The sequence below is a fragment of the Haliotis rubra genome, unplaced genomic scaffold, assembly GCF_003918875.1.
Source record: "Haliotis rubra isolate DU_JTF1 unplaced genomic scaffold, ASM391887v1 Scf152, whole genome shotgun sequence".
NCBI classification, from domain to species: Eukaryota; Metazoa; Mollusca; class Gastropoda; order Lepetellida; family Haliotidae; genus Haliotis; species Haliotis rubra.
The window spans coordinates 180,696-198,383 of record NW_025765470.1 but is presented as its reverse complement, the minus strand read 5'-3'; the positions used below and the strand labels follow the sequence as shown (position 1 = coordinate 198,383).

Here is a 17,688-nt window from a genome sequence, read left to right as displayed (position 1 = left end):
TTACATTAGTAATTTTTAAAACTCGGGTAAGAAATCAAGATCCATGTTTCCTTTAGTTTTGGAACATACCATGACTGCAATCAACAAACAGAAATTTACAACCTATATTTGTGCCTGAGTACAACATGCATGACGTAGTACACAACACTCGCATGTCACCTGAAACTACACTTCCAACATGGCTTCAATTACAGCTGAGTCGAATGGTGGTACTCCTGTTAGACAGCCCTTACCAGATCTATGTACGACTTATTTTACACAGTTAGGTCTCAGTTTTAACAGTTTGATTTTGACAGTTTAACATAGTTCATGATGAATAAAGACATTTATATTTCCTAAATGTACATGTATTTCATGTATGGACCAGTGTTCGGTGCATTTACTGCAGCATTTACTGAAGCAGTATTGTGTATTGACAACAGATGCACCTGGATCAGTATTGGGACCAGTTTTATTTGTGGTTTATGTTAACGATATTGCTTAGATTGTGTAACAAGACTTCGTGGAAATGACACTTCATTTGGAAAATCATCAAAATGTACTACAGAAATCGAAACTTCTCCAAATGCCAATTTAGACATTTCTATATAACTGGAGCAAAGACTGGTTGGTTTCACATAATCCTGAAAAGAACAGAAGGGTTGTTTTCCATGATTGATGAAACTGAAGAATTCAAACGATTTTTATATGGAAAGCAAATCAGTGTGGTAAACAATTATAAACATCTCAGAATGAAATTTGAAGCTAATGGTCTTGTCATACTAATCAAATTATCTTGCTCAAAACTTATATGATCAATGAGAAAATTGAAATATTTACTTAACAGAAATGCAGTCAACTATATTGTTAAGATATTTATCAGAACACACTTTGAATATGCTTGTGTATTATGGGATGGCTGTTCTGTAGAACAGAAAGAAAACTTTGAGAAACTTCAGTTCAGTTAGAAGCTGCCAGAATAGTTGCGGGTCTTCCTAGATAGCATCATGACAAATTCTGTTATGAGACAGGATAGGAAACACTGGATGAACGAATGAAAAGAAGAAAACTTTGTCTATTTTATAAAATTCAAAACGATTTAGCTCCTATGTACTTTAAAAGATATAACTCCAGATAATGTAGGATCAAGATCTACTTGATTTCTTTTTTCCATCAACTATAAGATTATGGAATAATATTACTGATACCGAAGGAAATCAGCCTTTATTACAAAGCTTCAAGTCATATTAAAGTGTGAGCAACCTATAGCTCCATCATGATCCTTGTTTGGAATTAGAAACTTTGATATTATACACACAGTTGAGATACTGTAAACGTACTTATTTTCGCGTGGTGCAATTTTCGCGGAATTGACAGTTTAGACTACTTCGCGCGGTCAATTATTCGCGCAATCAGTAATTGCCGGAACTGCCAGCTGTCTCTTTGGCCGCCACTAATAGCAGTGAAAACAAACAGAGTGGCTTAACCTGTCAGGCGGCGTTTATTGCTTACTCACAGGAAATCCCTATCTGTGCGATATACTTGTACACAGTAATCCGTTTACTCCCGGAAGAGATGAAAAACACATCAGTCTTATGTTCCGAATTCTGACGATTTGACGAATTAACTTATACTGTATATGAAGCTCTCTGTGATTTCAAACAAGCCGGGTTGTTGTGAATGAGATGATTGAGTGTTAGTGACTATTCGCTTCATGATGTGCTGGTGAATAAAATCTTAATGAATAAATAAAATACTGCTGTATTATTTCTTTCCGAGTCGTTTCACGGTAATCTGTTTTGTATCAAACCATGTCATGTGACCAATTTCCATGGCGGCCACAAAACACATTGCTGTTTTCGCTAATTCGGCAATGGGATTTGGCTCATTATTTAATTATGTTTTGGGAAATCCATTACAGCGACAGTTAAGTATGATCAGTCGTCAATTTAAGATTCCCGTTGATTTCTGTCTTCAAACGTGATGTGTTATGGTAACAACTCAGGGGCGAGCGTGGCTAGACTGAATGAATGACAGGTTTATTCGCGGTGTATAAATTTTCGCGCTAAAATGTTTTGCGCGAAAAGCGAGAAAATAAAACCTGCGCGAAATATAATACGTTTACAGTATATGACTAGTCAACTAAACTATGACCTATATCAACATAAAGATTCTGCTGCTTGTTACTACGGTAATGCATGTGAAAATGTGCATCACTTCCTGTTAGAATTTAAACTGTATAACATTCGAAAAGAGACATTAATGTTAAATTTGTAAAATTTGACTCATATGACATTGTTAATGTTACTTGGAGGTCCATATCTGTCGTGAACTTTGGCTCAGTACGTCGTTACCCTGCTATAACAAACCCTATTAGAAGGTTGCGTCAGCTAACCTTTGAGCGACCTATGACCGTCCAGTCCAACGCAAGACAGATGAAAGGATTTAACCAATTAGACAACGGCTAATCGTTAGGGTTTGGCAGGACTTACTAAATGGATTTTCTCTTCCCTGGTCGCTGACACTGATCTGTCGGCAAACGAAAATCCGCATAAAACACAGCGGATCCTGCAGTATATACACTTAGGGGTTTCTGATGACATGATTTATGTAATCTTATATTTCCGCAAAATGACATCCTGGAATATTGAAAAAAACCACAATTTTTAACGACTGTTTACTCACTGTTGTGAATAATGGCGTCCTCCATGTGTATCACTCGGAAGCAATCGTGGGGAAAATAGGATTCAAAATCGATCAAGTACAAACATTTTCAACGTAAAAGTTCAAATGGTATGTGCGAATGTTACATTTTACATTTGGTAAGCTGTGTCCTGATTGATCAGTTCAAAAGGTTAGCAGCTGCGACCTTCTACTACAGTCCATTTGAGTAAGAAACGGACCGATGAATTGCAAATTTTATCATTGTACAAAATTGCCACATAAATATAAATAGTACACATGTTTATCATTTACTAATACCCAACAGCTTTCTTATATTTGAACATTTTCCAGACTCCACCCAAAAAGTTGTTTAAGAAACTATCATCATTGAAAATGCAAAAGGTGTTATCTGTTGCGGCGGGGTGAAACCGCAGAAACGGAACAGCCAGTCATGGCGGGGGACTTCTCAAAATCTATTCCGGGAGACGTGTCGGTTCCTCGTCCGTCGTAGTGTCATAGTCACGACTTAAAGGGATGACAAGTGGTGCCACAGCTGCCTGTTGTAAGCCATCCCGAGACCAGTAACCTTGTTCAATGACGTTAGCTACCTTGTTGACACAGTTTTGCCAAGTTTCAGTCATGATTTTGTTAAGGGATTCCTTAACCAAAACCTCTACGTCACGTAATCTAAAAGTTGTGTTTGATCTGGCAACATCTCCTTTGACAATACCCCATATCATTTCAATGGGGTTAACGTCACAGTGATAGGGTGGAAGTCGCAGAATATCATGACCCTTACTTTTTATGTAACTGTCAACTTTGTAGAAAGGTTCACCTTTGTGGGGTTTTATGATCTCATATAGCTGAGGCGTCATTGCCTTTGAAGGCCGTGCGATCTGAAATTTGTCGAGCCATGATATCATATCACCTTTTCGACTGTTCGATGTCGGGGCTTTACTGTCGGGGTCCTGCACGCTGTGGTATGGGGCATTGTCCATTACGATAAAAGACTTCTCAGGTAGAGCTGGTACCAACTTGTTTTTAACCCAATCGAGGAAAACCGCACCATTCATCTCGGAATGGTAGTCTCTGTTATCTGTGGACTTTGCCCTGCATACCAAGTCGCAGCCTGGGAGAAAGCCTTTGCTGGAGCAACCAGCATGGAGAATGATTAGTCTCTCTCCTTTCCCTAGAGGCAGCTTTCTACGTGACCCCTTATCACCCCCATCGGGTACCCACTGACTGCTGGCAGTGTGCGAGGCATTGACCCAGGTCTTGTCCAAGTACACTGGCTCGAACCCTTCCTCGCACTTCTTCTTTATAACCCTAAGAAAATTATTTCTCAAGCGAACGATATCAGGGCGTTCACAGAGTACTGACCTATTATCCCCCGAAATTTTCTTATAACGATACCCGAAAGAGTGTAAGAGTCGCCAGAGTGTGTACTTTGATACTCTGAGGTTGTGTTCTTGCTTCAAATGCTTTTTTAAAATTTTCAGCAACATGTATTTGTTTTCAGAATAGAGCTTTTTGATAGACTGCCTTACAAGGTTCTTTTGGAAGATGTCCAAATGTTTTAATTTGTGTGATGTTGACACGACCCCTACCTGCTTCGCATCACCCTCACAATGTTTGTGTTCCAGAACATTTATCAGTACCCTTGCTGATACTCCTAAAGCTTTTGCTGCCCGCTTACGGAATTTATTAATGGCATAAAATGGTTTGCCCCTTTTGGCTTCAGCACGGAAAAAATCGTACACTTTAATCATGAACTGTTTCGCTTCAGCATTCAACTTCATTTTTCATCAGGCATGTGTATTCCGTGCACGACGAGATAGTGGCTGTTCCGTTTCTGCGGTTTCACCCCGCCGAGAAACATAACAACTTTTGCGTTTTCAATGATGATAGTTTCTTAAACAACATTTTTTGGTGGAGTCTGGAAAATTTTCAAATATAAGAATGCTGTTGGGTATTAGTAAATGCTAAACATGTGTACTATTTATATTTATGTGGCAATTTTGTGCAATGATAAAATTTGCAATTCATTGGTCCGTTTCTGACTCAAACGGACTGTAGGATTTGTTAGTCAGTATAGCAGTGTAATGAATAATACTGAGCCTAAGTTTACTTACACTGAAGTCCAGATAGGACAAATTTTATTTATCAATCAAAATGTTTTTGAGTGATCACATGAGCCCTGTCCCTTCCTCTCTCTAACTTTCCTGTACTTTCTTTCTATTCCTTCCAAAGATGTATGATATTGAAAATGCATTTATGTAAATATCAGGGAGCAGATATTTTAAGTTGGATAACTTGTCCCCAATCTCTTTCACGTTGGTGAATAAAATATGTTTAAAACAAAATCATCATTGTGTATTTACATCAGTTGTGCCTGGGCCAGTATTGTTTCCTCTGTCAGTCACAGTGCCTGGCTCAAGCAAGATCATCTGTAGTTTGTAACGTTATGCTTTCTTTACCAGATTGATGATGAGCATTTTCTTCTAGGTTGGTGCTGGTGGCAAGAAGAGTCGTCTGCTACTGGCAATGTCCTCAGCTGCAGAGTTCCGCGACTATCTCACGGAGTTCACAGAACATTATGCATCATTAGGTGGGTTGCAGCTTGTACAGGACACAAATCAACATCCAAGTCCAAATGTTTTAGTGTTTTAAAGTTGTGGCCCTAATGTTTTTTTAGATTGAAATGTTCTTCAAACCTTCTCATGTGGAATATGTAGGTAAGGATTAACCTTATTTGTTTTGTTGTGGATTGACTGGTGAAAAACAAAAGCACCTAAGCTATATTCTATGGCAGACCACACTGATTTTTCATGATTGGTTTCTTAAACCAATGAAAAATGATACTTTGCAGAGCATTTCTCTTACTTTCAGATTGCAATTCAAGCTAACCATAAATATAGACTGGGATTTACATATGTTTTGTCGACAAGAAAGGGTTGATGTTACAGGCTGCTATCCAAAGTTGCCAAATTTGCATGTGTATACATTCTCTGGCTTGAGTAAGAAAAGTGGACTATTGATCTAACGGTGTGACCGCACATCTCAACAGATTGCCCAGTGCTATGTGTAAGGACGACCGACATGCATTGCTTGTTGTGGTCGTCTTGGTTACCTTGTGTTACTGTCCTGGCTGTCTGAGTACAATCAATCTTTCATGTTTGTTCCAGATGCGAATGATGAGAGTAAGTACTACCAAATTGCTATGATATCTCTCTACCATATGTTATCTTCACTACAACGTGGTCACCGTTAACTCCATCCACTCCGTCCTTGCTACTCGCTACTGGCTGTATGCAGCTTGGTTTTACTTTCGAAATTGGGGAAAATTGTCCCATACTCACCTTTGTGTTTTACCTGAGAATGTTTGCACCTGAAACCGAATTGCGACAATGTAATGTTTTGAGTTTGGCTAGCTCTGTTGAGCTGTAGACTTCTCTGAGTGTGTGTATTTGTTATCAGTTCAAATGCAGAGCAACCAGAGGCAGTGTTGTAACAAACATGGAAGAACTATGTTGTGTTCACTCCTTCCACCTCCTTACTAACATTGTAGTTACAGGCTAATCTTGCAATGTCTTGCACCCACTGGGAAAACAATGTATGCTGACATCTGTGCTTTTCCTATATTAACACAGTTTGATGCTTGCAGTATTACAATCCAGACAAAAATATTAATGATTGGAAGTAGAAAAAAAAAATAAGATAAACAGCTTTCAGGTCTATATATTTTATTCATTTTTAATTTTTTATGGATGCCGTTACTAACATTGCTGTCATCTAAATATTAACAAAGATATGATTATGTGTAGATATGCATATTTGCAGTAACCTTTTTCTTTTTTGTCTGGAATTATTCTATTGACCTGTTCCTGTTGGACATAGGAAGGACATATGGCTTATAAGATCATCCGTATATGATATAAATTTGGTTCCTAAAAAAACAACACTTGAACATTAAGTCATTTAATATTTTTTTTACAAAATAGTCGTCTATGGACAGAAATTCCCTCTTTATCTCTATCTCATCACAATCTGATCTTTGTTCCTACTACTATTGATATGAGGACATTCTATTATGGGTCATGTCAGTACAACCTTTCACAAACTTCTACCAACCAATGAAATGACTGACAAGAAGTCAACTTCCGCCAATCAGAAAGCAGTTTTCCCAAGCTTTACAGCACTATCCTTATATTGGTGACTTCCATTTTTGACTACCCCATTCAAACTTTGAAATCAGAACAGAAGAAATTCTAGAATGCCTAATAGATGGCTATCAATGTTTTGCAGTACTTCCCTTGCCCTATTGAAAAGGTCCTTTTTTAAAAATTGTCTAGTGAGTCAATCATACACATGTAACTTTGTACTGTAAGTTAACCTTTTCATGGTTGTGTAATTAGAACACCTATACTGACTTTTACTTTCCTGTGTGGTAAGCAATGCTATGATTGTTCTGACCTGACCTGTCACTGGATGTCCTCAGGTCTTTGTTTAGTAATACCAAGAACTAAGATCTGACTTTTAATGAGATTTCATTTTATCTCCAACCTCCTTGAAGAGATTCCTGTCTCATACGTTGTTTTCTCCAGATCCAGGTTACCATTGCTGGTCCAGTATTGGCACATGTCCAGGTGTACACTTGAGCTACAGCACGGTCAAATAGAACCTTAAATGGTTTGTGGTGAAATGCTACAGTAAAATTAGTACTAACTTGATAGCTTTCCACATCTCAAACTCAGGATCCAAGGCTTCTGCACGTGGTACCTTCAAAAACAGATCTTGTATTTTAGTGAGGAGCCCAAACTAAATTAAAATTTGCAGTTTACCATGAGACCACATGACCTTTATTTTCTTTCATATTTCTGCCCAGCTTAAAAATTTAATCTAAAGTGAACAAATCAAGACTAAAAGGGACGTTTATACAACCACAAGTGACTCTTGTTACCTCAGACTTTCATTACTATAATTTTTCTAAATTTTCTGTTTAGTAACCACTCATATTTTTATCTGTTTTTTAAGGAATGTCATACTTAATAAATGATAATACTAAAAATTCAGTTGGTGATTTTATCAATTGGCAAAATACAAAATCTGTTAAAGTTCTGGTAAGGTCTAGTAAAGATTAACTTATGATAACCCATATAATAATTCTAAAAGAAATGAGAGCCAAGTATGTTCTGGTAGACAGGAACTTTTGGGCATGGACTGAAAATAATATTAGTTGCTTAATATTGTAGCCAAACCCCCAAACGCCAGTGTGAGATTTCCCACTGGTCCTTTGAGCTGACTATAACAGGAGTCCCATGTAGTTGTAAGCTGGGGGGGTGATGTGGAGGACACTGCCTGACCCCCGTGCTGGAGACACTGGTGACATGACAGTATTGTGGCCAGACACCATCACCAAGCATGCTTGTCTAGATACTGCTCCCCTTCTTCCACTGTTGTTTCTCACACCTACCCAAGCATACTCTTGACAGTGCTAGCAGCGGCGGACTATTATACTAGCATTTTGTTGGGTGTCTGTGCATGCTTATTTACGCCAATACATAATCCTTCATCTTTGTAGATGATGTACATTGTGGTTGTGGACATTATTGCACATTCCTTTGTAGAGTTTGATTAGATATCTGAAGAAGATATTTAGTATATATCACAAAATGCTTAGACACTTCTTCCACAAATATTCAACTGCTCTTATAGATCTATTCTTGTTTTAGAATGAGTTTGTGTTTGTAAACTATTCCCGAAATGTCAGACATACTGGTCAGACATTAACAAATTTTAAATCTCATAATGACAAGCAGATGTGTTTTGTGTAAAATCTGTTTTCACACACTTTAAGGGCTGTGGTACTTTTCCTTTTCATCTGCAAAATTTATGTTAAGGTATCATTTGTCATTGGAGAACAAACAATTATGTATCATGACTAAATCTGATTTGACTAAGGCTAGTTAATAGGTTGTTTTCTACTTGTGAAAGGAAAGATTTGCACAGGAGCACAAATACTGGGTACATATTTCTATGAAACCTAATGTTTGAAAATGTTCTTGTCAGACATTTAAGATAATTAATTTTGTGATGAGAAGAAATTTAGAAATTAAATCTAGAAAATATACATCAGGTCCTGAGGAAAGAAGGGTTACATGGCATGAGGTAAACACTATCTCTGCATTTTGTTTAATAAGTTTCATGTTTATCATCCTTGATTCATGTAACAATTTTATTAAGGATGTCAATACTGGTAGTGAGAATCCTGCCAAACTTGACATGAGGATTAAGGTATTTAGAAGCACCAGACAAGAAGGTCTTATCTGTGATATAACAGTGATGTAATTTGGAGGTGTCTGTATATGTTTCAGGCCCTTCAAACACAGAGAACCCGCCTGAAGATGGCAAGCTCAAGAGTGAAATGATTGTCAAGGACAACAAGAGATACTACCTTGACCTCAAGGAGAACCAACGAGGCCGCTTCCTCAGGGTGAGCATGAACTATATACATTATTGTTTACAGACAATTTAGAAATTGATTTTTGTGTATACACTTGGAATCTGGAATATTTGCAATTGAAGATTTTGATAAGATCAATTTCCTATTGATTTAAAAAGGGATCATTTGTCCACAATGGGTATAAGCATGGTTAGTACCTTAATTGGTGACAGAATAATCAGCTACTCGACTCTCTGCTTCACCCCTCTGTACACTTACTAGACAACTGTGATTTCAGTTTGATCCATGATGTGAAAGAAATGGAGTTATTTCACTAACATGATGCTATGGAAGCTGATCTGACTTTGAGATGCATAATTACATATGGTGTTTACTCATATACCGTATATTACCGTCTATAAGCCAAATTTTGAGGATAAAAAAAAAAGCAGTCTGTAGAAGGGGGTCGGCTTATCTATGAGTTACGCTTTCGTCAAACTTTTTTCCAGGGGTAAGAAAACATCGTATCACGTAAAAACAGAAGACAACTTTGTCAGTAAAGATGTCAAATTTGCAATTAAACATCACTAGACAAGATTATTTACCTTTTAAGTTGTTTTTGCTGGGCATTGTAATATTTGCAGGGATTACGATTACCGTGTGTTTTGAGCCGGAAATAGTAATCAGCTGGGCACACGTAACGTGTTCACGAATAGTGTCTAACCCTCTGACAAATCCGGCAGATTCGCAACGGTCCGATAGAAGTCTACAACCCGCCAGCCCCAGTGTCTGACTGTATATTTCACAATGACTTTGACTGAAGTTGTTATATGTGACATGTGACACTTGTTTGCTGTTTATAAATCTTATGTGTGTTAATAATTTCAATGCCAATTATGAGAAATGTTAAATCTGAAATGTGTTTTTAATTTTATTCTATGGGTCCTGTAAATTTTCAGTGGGTCAGACAGATATCTGAAACTTACAGGACCCAATGTCCTGTTACTTTGAAACACCATTCGTGAACACTGCACATTTCCCGGCGATCAAGTTCAAACATGCACAATAATATAACGGGATGAATTCTGACGCAGTCATCAGTAAAATATAATACAGAACACTTTTATTTAACCCAAAGAAATATATCCTAGCATTGCGTAATTTTAATTACAGTTTTTGTTCTATAGATTAAAATATATATAATCAACACTAAGGTTATACGGACCCTCGTGAACGTGGTAAACAGAAGTTGTACGCACATGGAATAGGGTAAAATATGCAAGCCATTTAAATTCACACATTTTTACCGATGTTACTGTAAGCTAGCAGTCCATGGAAAACGAGGCGGTAATCAGTTCGTGATTATTGATAACATATGAAATTGGCTATCGCGGTTGGAGCGAAAAAATGTACCCTAACGAACGTGGTAAGCGGAAGTTGTACACACATGGAATGGGGTAAAATAAGCAAGCCAGTTTGTTGACATGTGATCGTCCAGCTACAATAAGTATGATATTTAGCGAAACAAAATATATTTTCCATTTGCTGTCAACTACACTTCATTTCGATGCGAACCGCCTCCGTGGTGTAGTGGTTAGAGCGTCCGCCCGGGGAGCGGAAGGTCGCGGGTTCGATCCCCGACCGCGTCATACCAAAAGACGTTAAAATATGGTACTTGTTGGTTCCTGCCTGGCACTCGGCATTAATGGGTACAACAAGGACTGGTCGGCTCGGAGTCAGTATAATGTTGTCTTAGTGGGGTATTCATGCTTCACTGCGGCATGGTATCTCAGTGGGCTAGCACTATAAACCCAGCTTAAGTCTGGGCTAGTACAAGCAGCCGCACATACACATACACACGCTTGCACGTTGTCATATGAGCGAAATATTCTCAAGCACGACGTAAAACCCAATTTCACCTCACCTCATTTCGATGCGTGAGTAGACGCAATATGATTGTGAATTCTTTGAATAATGTGGACCAAAGTTATAATTATTGGTAACTGCCAGTGGTCTGTGTTTGCCAGGATTAGGACCCCATCGCAGGTGATTGGCTTATGTACGAAACATACCATTTTGACACTGATTTTAAGTGTCAAGTTTGGGGGTTGGCTTTATCTATGGGGTCGGCTTATAGACGGTAATATGCGGTATATCCATTGCCTCTTGCTTCACAATTCATACCCTATCTTGTCTGCATTGTAGGTTTCACAAACAATTCCTCGTGGAGGTCCACGGTCGCAAATAGCGATCCCTGCCCAAGGCATGATTGAGTTCCGTGATGCACTCACTGAGCTCCTGGATGAGTACGGTACTGACGATCAAGGTGAGGAGGGTAAGAGATCATTCCTGTGACACAGGTACCTCCCAACTCACAACAGTTCCGCCAGTAACCTCACTAACTATTTATGTTTCATTTCTTTGGCTAGGGTAACACTTAATGATGTTGATATAAGTAACTGAACTTTTAGATGGCTTTGTTTTCTGTTCCTGATAGATTTATCTATCTATGTAATATATATGTTAAATTAGTATCATTAAAATAGTAAACAATTTCTTTAACTGTAGCTCAGTGTCTTACTTTCTCAATAGTAATCCTTTTCTAACATTAATAACCCCTTTCTATCCTGCTGTATTTCTATTGTTGTTGAATGACTTGAGTTACTAACTGGTGTCAATTAAAGCATGGAAGTAATATTTCAGGTTTGTGTTCAGTAAAGAATCACTATTATATATAGTCTAATGTCATGGATCTCGTTAGTTGTATAAGAATAATCTGTATTTTTTGGAAGGTGTATGCTGGCGAGATTGGGTATTGCCTCTCCGCTGCCCAATGTTTTATGTTAACTAATGCTATAAAAGTCTTGGTTCTGGGGCACCATAAAAAGAATCTATTTCGGCATAATGACAATTGGGTATTCTGACTTTAAATGCACATTTCAACCATGACTACTTGAAATGTCCGTTATTTGACATAAGGATGCTTTTGTCCCACAGTGTTTGTCAAATCAAAGTGGTTTTTCCTTGCAGAACCTCAGAGTGAGCTGCCAGAGTCACGGTCTATGCGAGTAGAAAACAAAATGTTCTATTTTGATGTTGGCTCCAACCGACGAGGGGTGTACATGCGTGTATCAGAGGTAAGAAACGTCCACAGATCCCTACCACATTCTGACAAGCTTACATGCTCATGGCAATCTGGCTGGCTGGTGTGGTCACGATGGGGTCTGCTAGAATATTCTTGGCTGTAATGAAGGCTTGGTACAGTGAGCCTGGGCATTTTATTGTTTGTTCACAGTCATGACAAAGAATGGAAACTGTTAAATGAAGGACTTGGTCATTGGCAGACCATAAAATCAGAAAAAGATGAGTGAATAATAAAATATACAGCAGAAATAACAACGTGAACTAAGGTTAATAAAGTCTATGTTGAAGTCCAGATGCTTCCACTGATCATTATTTTAATGCAGTATCAATCTATCTATCTATCCATTCTTTTCACGATTCTTTATTTAAATTTATATGGGAATTTCTTCTTTAACTTCCTGACTTTTAGTCAGTCATTTGTTTTACAGGTGATGCTAATCTAAAATCTCAATAGTAAAATATTTTCTTTTGTTCTCTTTTCAAAGTGCTTATTTCAAGCCCCCACTGTTTAATAATGGCCGTGGTTAAGATTTACTCAAGACACTACCTCTATTGCAAATAGAGATATTGATGATTTTTATCCATCAGTAGTACCTCTTGGATCGTGGCCAAGAAATCTTTGAAGACTAAAAATAATGATCTAATCAAGTAATGTTGTTACCCTTTAATATAGGGATTATGTGAATTATATACTTGAAGATAATAGATTGCAGTAAAGGTTGTTCATTCTTTATGTCCTATACTGTAGTCATGTGTTGATGCCTGTTGATGATTTTTGTGGTCACTATGCAGCGAGTCATGCTATCTGAGTATCATCATACATCATTGCAAGTCGTATCATATCATCACCATTTTATGGCTGTCTTCATCATCATTGTTGGGCCTTTGTGTACGGTGCCAGTATTATTAGATGCATGAAAGTCCATCTCATTTAGTTGTTTTTGTTTCCAAAATTCTGCTGTATTGCTCCTGACATAAGCTCGGTCATATGTTTGCTTTGTCCACATGGTCCATTTAGCTCTACATGTGCTGAACACGAGCTGGTGGTAGCACCACTACACAGCCAGTGTATACATGTCAGCTATGATACGAAACCCCTAATAGCCAACAGTCCCAACTAATGTTATGCCAGTGGGCAACTTACATAGCCTAGGTGATGATGCTAACATGCGGACTCAGTTAGACACAGTCTGTGACCGAGTGCTAAAAGCTGTTAATCTCATTTCAGGTTGTCCCTGATCGGAATTACATGTCTAGGTCAAGCCCTCAGGTAACCAGGCCATATTTGGGTTGTTTCTCTCTGTCTATTACCTCTAGTTGTCTCATCATGCATCTTAGCTGACATGCACACACAGGTTTCTGGTGTTCAAACAGTTTCACACCCTGGCAGTGAGTTGTGGCTAGGACATACTCCAGTGGAACATAGGAAGGGAAGCTGATGTAGTGTCCTCTGTAGATAGCAGTACACATTAGTCACAGACTAACTCTCATATTCCTTCCACCTGTACTTGACCCAGTACCCTTCCCTGCTTTGCATGATCACAGGAACTACTTCTTTCCTACAGAACACATTACATGTTGTTCATCAAGGTGTTCACTTTCACACATCTCATGCACACATGCTCTGTTTTAAGTTTGATGTTGCTCTACACATTCACATTGTATGATAGATATCACTTGCAAAGGATTAATTGCTACAGTTCACAAGGTAAATGGAAGCTGTCATTTGTGTTTTTGATTTCAGAAATGCCCATTATGATTTTAGTTCACCAATTGTAATGAAGGCTTGTGAGTATTTTCAGGAACTTGATGTTTACCTACCATGCAGCCTTTCATCTTTTATATGTGCACTCCATGACAGAATCTCTTTCTATGATGCATCAGTTTTACTTTTTCTGTTTTAGGTGAGAAACAATTTCCGCACTGCCATCACCATTCCAGAGCGCTCCTGGGCGAGGTTTCGAGACACCCTGTCTGAGTTTGTTGACAAATCTGGGAAGAAGGAGGGTAGCCAATAAGCCAACATGGCGCTTGTAGTGGCTACACTCTTCAACAGCTAACCAACCAGTGTGACAGAGGGAATGTGCTTGGTCATGTCAGCCGTCATTGTCAGTGTCCAAGAGACTACTGTACAGGCTAGAGATCTAGCCAGCACCGGCACACGTCATGTGTATGTATGTCGTTCGTTTGTGGACCTTTCTTACTACTGAGAGCAGGAGGACTTGCGGCATGAACAGTTTAACAGGGGTCCACAGCACACTATTTGTTGATAATGCATTCATAAAGTTTTTTATGCTGTCAAGATTGGCTCTAATTTGGTGTCCACTAGAAGTAACGTGAAGCATCATCAGCAACAACAGCATCAGCAGCTGCAGCAACAGAGAAATGGATAGGTCGGCGGCAGTAACAACATAAACGGCAGTGGTATCTCAGTCCAAGAAGAGTTGAAGGCAATGGGCTGTCTATTGGACCACCAGGACAGGCAGCCATTCACCTGGAGATGATAGCAAGTACAACTAAGAATATGGCTACCTTCTAACCACCGCTGAAGGTTCAACCTTTGCTGTCAGAAGCCATATGACAATGACATCCCACTGAAACAACTAACGGTGTTTGACTTTTGGCAAGCCAAGCTGTAACATATTGAGTGCCTAGTTGGCAAAAAGGCTTGCAGCGAGATCATTCATCATTTGCCTACACTGCCCATTGTCATGCTCATGTTTTCAGGTGTGGTTTTTTTATGTTTGATACCAAATCATCCATGTAGGACTCAAGGTGATTATTAAGCACATTTCCTTTGTCGCTACCAGGCTGGCAACCAGCTCTGTCTATCTGTCCGGTCATTGCAACTTGGACTGGTCAATGGTGACTGACTTACGAGGAGAGTTATCTTCCCATCATTGTTTGAGTATCTACAGTTATGTAGTAATACTTGGTTTTAAATAGTGTGGTTATGGACGACAAGGTTTAATGCTTGTTATGCTCTTAGCAACCCTGTTACTTTGTTGTTGTTGAACGATGGATTGGGATTTGTAAATTATTGTACACAGACAGAATGAGACTTAATATATGGGAAGCTATAAACACTTGATATGATTTGTTGCTAGATGTAAAGAACGTGGCAGTTGGCTTGCTGGATAGAGGCTATCACAACACTCCCTCTTTTACTGACTGAACCATTGCTTTGATGGGAGCTGTGGCTAAATAGTGTAAACACAAGCATTGGTCAGTTTGTTGACTAGGGGAGGTATGGATGGCCGGTCAGCCAGATGCTGATGTCCGCTGCCAGTGCATCAGTCAGTGCTTGTTGGATGTAGCTCTGTTCGGTTGTATGCTGGCAGCAGATGTGGATCTGTCTATCCGTCCGTCCATCCATTCATCCATCCACCTGCTTGCCTGCCTGCCTTCTCGCCTGTCACAGCTGCAGAGCTCAGTCATCCATTGTTGACTGGATATAGATTGGTTGGCACATTACATTCAGGTGTTGATATTCTTTCACATGGTTTTGCTAGTGGATAATTGGTTGCAATATTTATTGTTGTCAGTGTACATGGTATCTGGTAGCATCCACTATGTTGATTGACCCTGTGGACTTTGGTATGGTCTTGTTCTCGACTACGGTATGTATGTATGTTCCTGTTTTGTTTCTGGCTCGCTTTCTGAGTGCGGTGGTGACGAAAATGTCCCGAGCAAGGTCCTTGAGGCCAACCTGATAGGCCTAGCAGAATGTCTAACGTTGGAGATCATCCTCAAAATACTTGTCCGGTGGAAAAAAGTCTTTAAAAATACTCCAAAAAAAATGAGATCAACATAAGCCTTCAAGGAGAAAGAATATAATAACATCATTGACAACCTGATAACATGCATGTAAATAACCATGGATTATCAAATTGTGATACTGATGAAAATTAAGCAATGAAAATTAAACAGAAATCACAAGTGGGTCTCCATCCTCCCCTCTTTTAGCCCCAGCCTGGGGAGTGTTGATCCCCATGTCCACTCGCCCATCTACCCCCGTCCCCCATCCTAGACAATGCATAGGGCCAACATCCCAGTGGCAAGTGGTTAGATGGGCAAGACAACTGGTTGAGTTGGTTGACAGCTGAAATATAACCTGAAACAGTTATTAGATACAACATGGTGCCAGGCACATAGTAATGTTGACTGTTTCTGCTTGAGCAGGGCACCCTGTTGTTGCCTAGTCCTCTCTGTCCCTACCAGCATTGCTGATTATCTTGCTCATCCTACCTCTGTATCACTCACACAATCATGGTAGCTTCCTTTAGACTCATTCTGCCAGGATCAAACAGTGTCCCCAATATCCTCATGTTTTAACTACTACTATTATTTTAACGTTTTGTTTATCACTAGTTGTAAATTAATGTATTGATAATACACAGTATTTATGAAACCAGAGAAATAAATTGTTTCTCTGTTATTGCTTAGAGCCTTTCAAGTCTTCGAATTGAAGAGTTTATTTATGTTGATGTATGAATTATTGCACTTCTATAGATATTATTATTGATTCAAACTCTTATCATTGTTCTCGTTATGTTGCATGCCTCCAAAACAAAAAAAAAATATTTTGGGCTTCTTGTTGTTAATACCAAGACTGTGACCTTTAGACTGTTATACCTTACCTACTGTTAATGCTCTTACTAAGCTCTGTGATTAGTAGCTACCAGGTGTTAAAACTTATCACCTGCCTGCCTGTTGGCTGGCCTGGACTTGTTAACCATCTCCTCCCTGATACAGCTAGTATACGCCATTTTCCTTGTTCGTGGTCATATTGCTCAGAATGTCAACACTATCCAGTATTCATCATCAGTTGGCCAACCTGCACAATACCACATCCTTCTTGGTTTTCAGTGTGCTTCCTTTTGTAGTTTGATGTGTAAATGACTTGCTGAAAGCACTGTAAATGATGCGCTGAAGGGCACTGGTTTTTCTTCTGAACAAGGCAATCAATTTTCCATACCAGTTGATCTAAAAAGAGTTGTTTAAGTCACCTAAATTGCCACTCGGTATAACTGGTTATGCAACAAAAAGCACTGTGTGATCTGATGAGAACTGGTTAGTTGACATTAAGACTCTAACCAGAAAGAATTCACTGGTTAGCCATAGAAAGGCATGTACCAGTGTTTCAGCCATTGGTCCATTATAAGAGGCAAATATTGAGCTAGCCTCTTATCACCTATTGCCTTTCCCTGAGCTAGGCTGTAATACACACAAGCAAACTTTGTTATACTATAGCCGGCTATTTCATACATTAGCTTGTACCACCATGTTCTCTGTTGAGGGGAGAGTCCAAAGAAGCCCAAAGAAGTTATTTTTTTAGGTAGGTTCTTAGAGGTATTCAAGGTTGTAATTGCAGTTTAAAATGTACAGTACTTTTACTTAACATGGAAAAGATGTTCTCAAATTGTTGTGCAACCATTAAATCTATACTGTTGACATGA

The 17,688-nt window shown here is 38.9% G+C and overlaps 1 protein-coding gene across 6 annotated transcripts in view; it reads left to right on the top strand.

The window, feature by feature from the left end:
- LOC124270490 (transcriptional activator protein Pur-alpha-like) overlaps positions 1 to 17,688 on the top strand; it is a 43,988-nt gene extending 26,300 nt beyond the window's left edge. Inside the window, exons 3-9 of one of the 6 annotated variants that reach the window (XM_046705496.1) lie at positions 5,149 to 5,251; positions 5,829 to 5,843; positions 9,018 to 9,136; positions 11,291 to 11,420; positions 12,116 to 12,222; positions 13,458 to 13,499; positions 14,134 to 17,688. In XM_046705496.1, coding sequence (XP_046561452.1) covers positions 5,149 to 5,251; positions 5,829 to 5,843; positions 9,018 to 9,136; positions 11,291 to 11,420; positions 12,116 to 12,222; positions 13,458 to 13,499; positions 14,134 to 14,247 — 630 coding nt within the window. In that variant the 3' untranslated portion in view covers positions 14,248 to 17,688. The remainder of the gene's footprint in view (positions 1 to 5,148; positions 5,252 to 5,828; positions 5,844 to 9,017; positions 9,137 to 11,290; positions 11,421 to 12,115; positions 12,223 to 13,457; positions 13,500 to 14,133) is intronic. The other 5 variants (XM_046705497.1, XM_046705498.1, XM_046705499.1 and 2 more) reach the window with 5 other exon arrangements.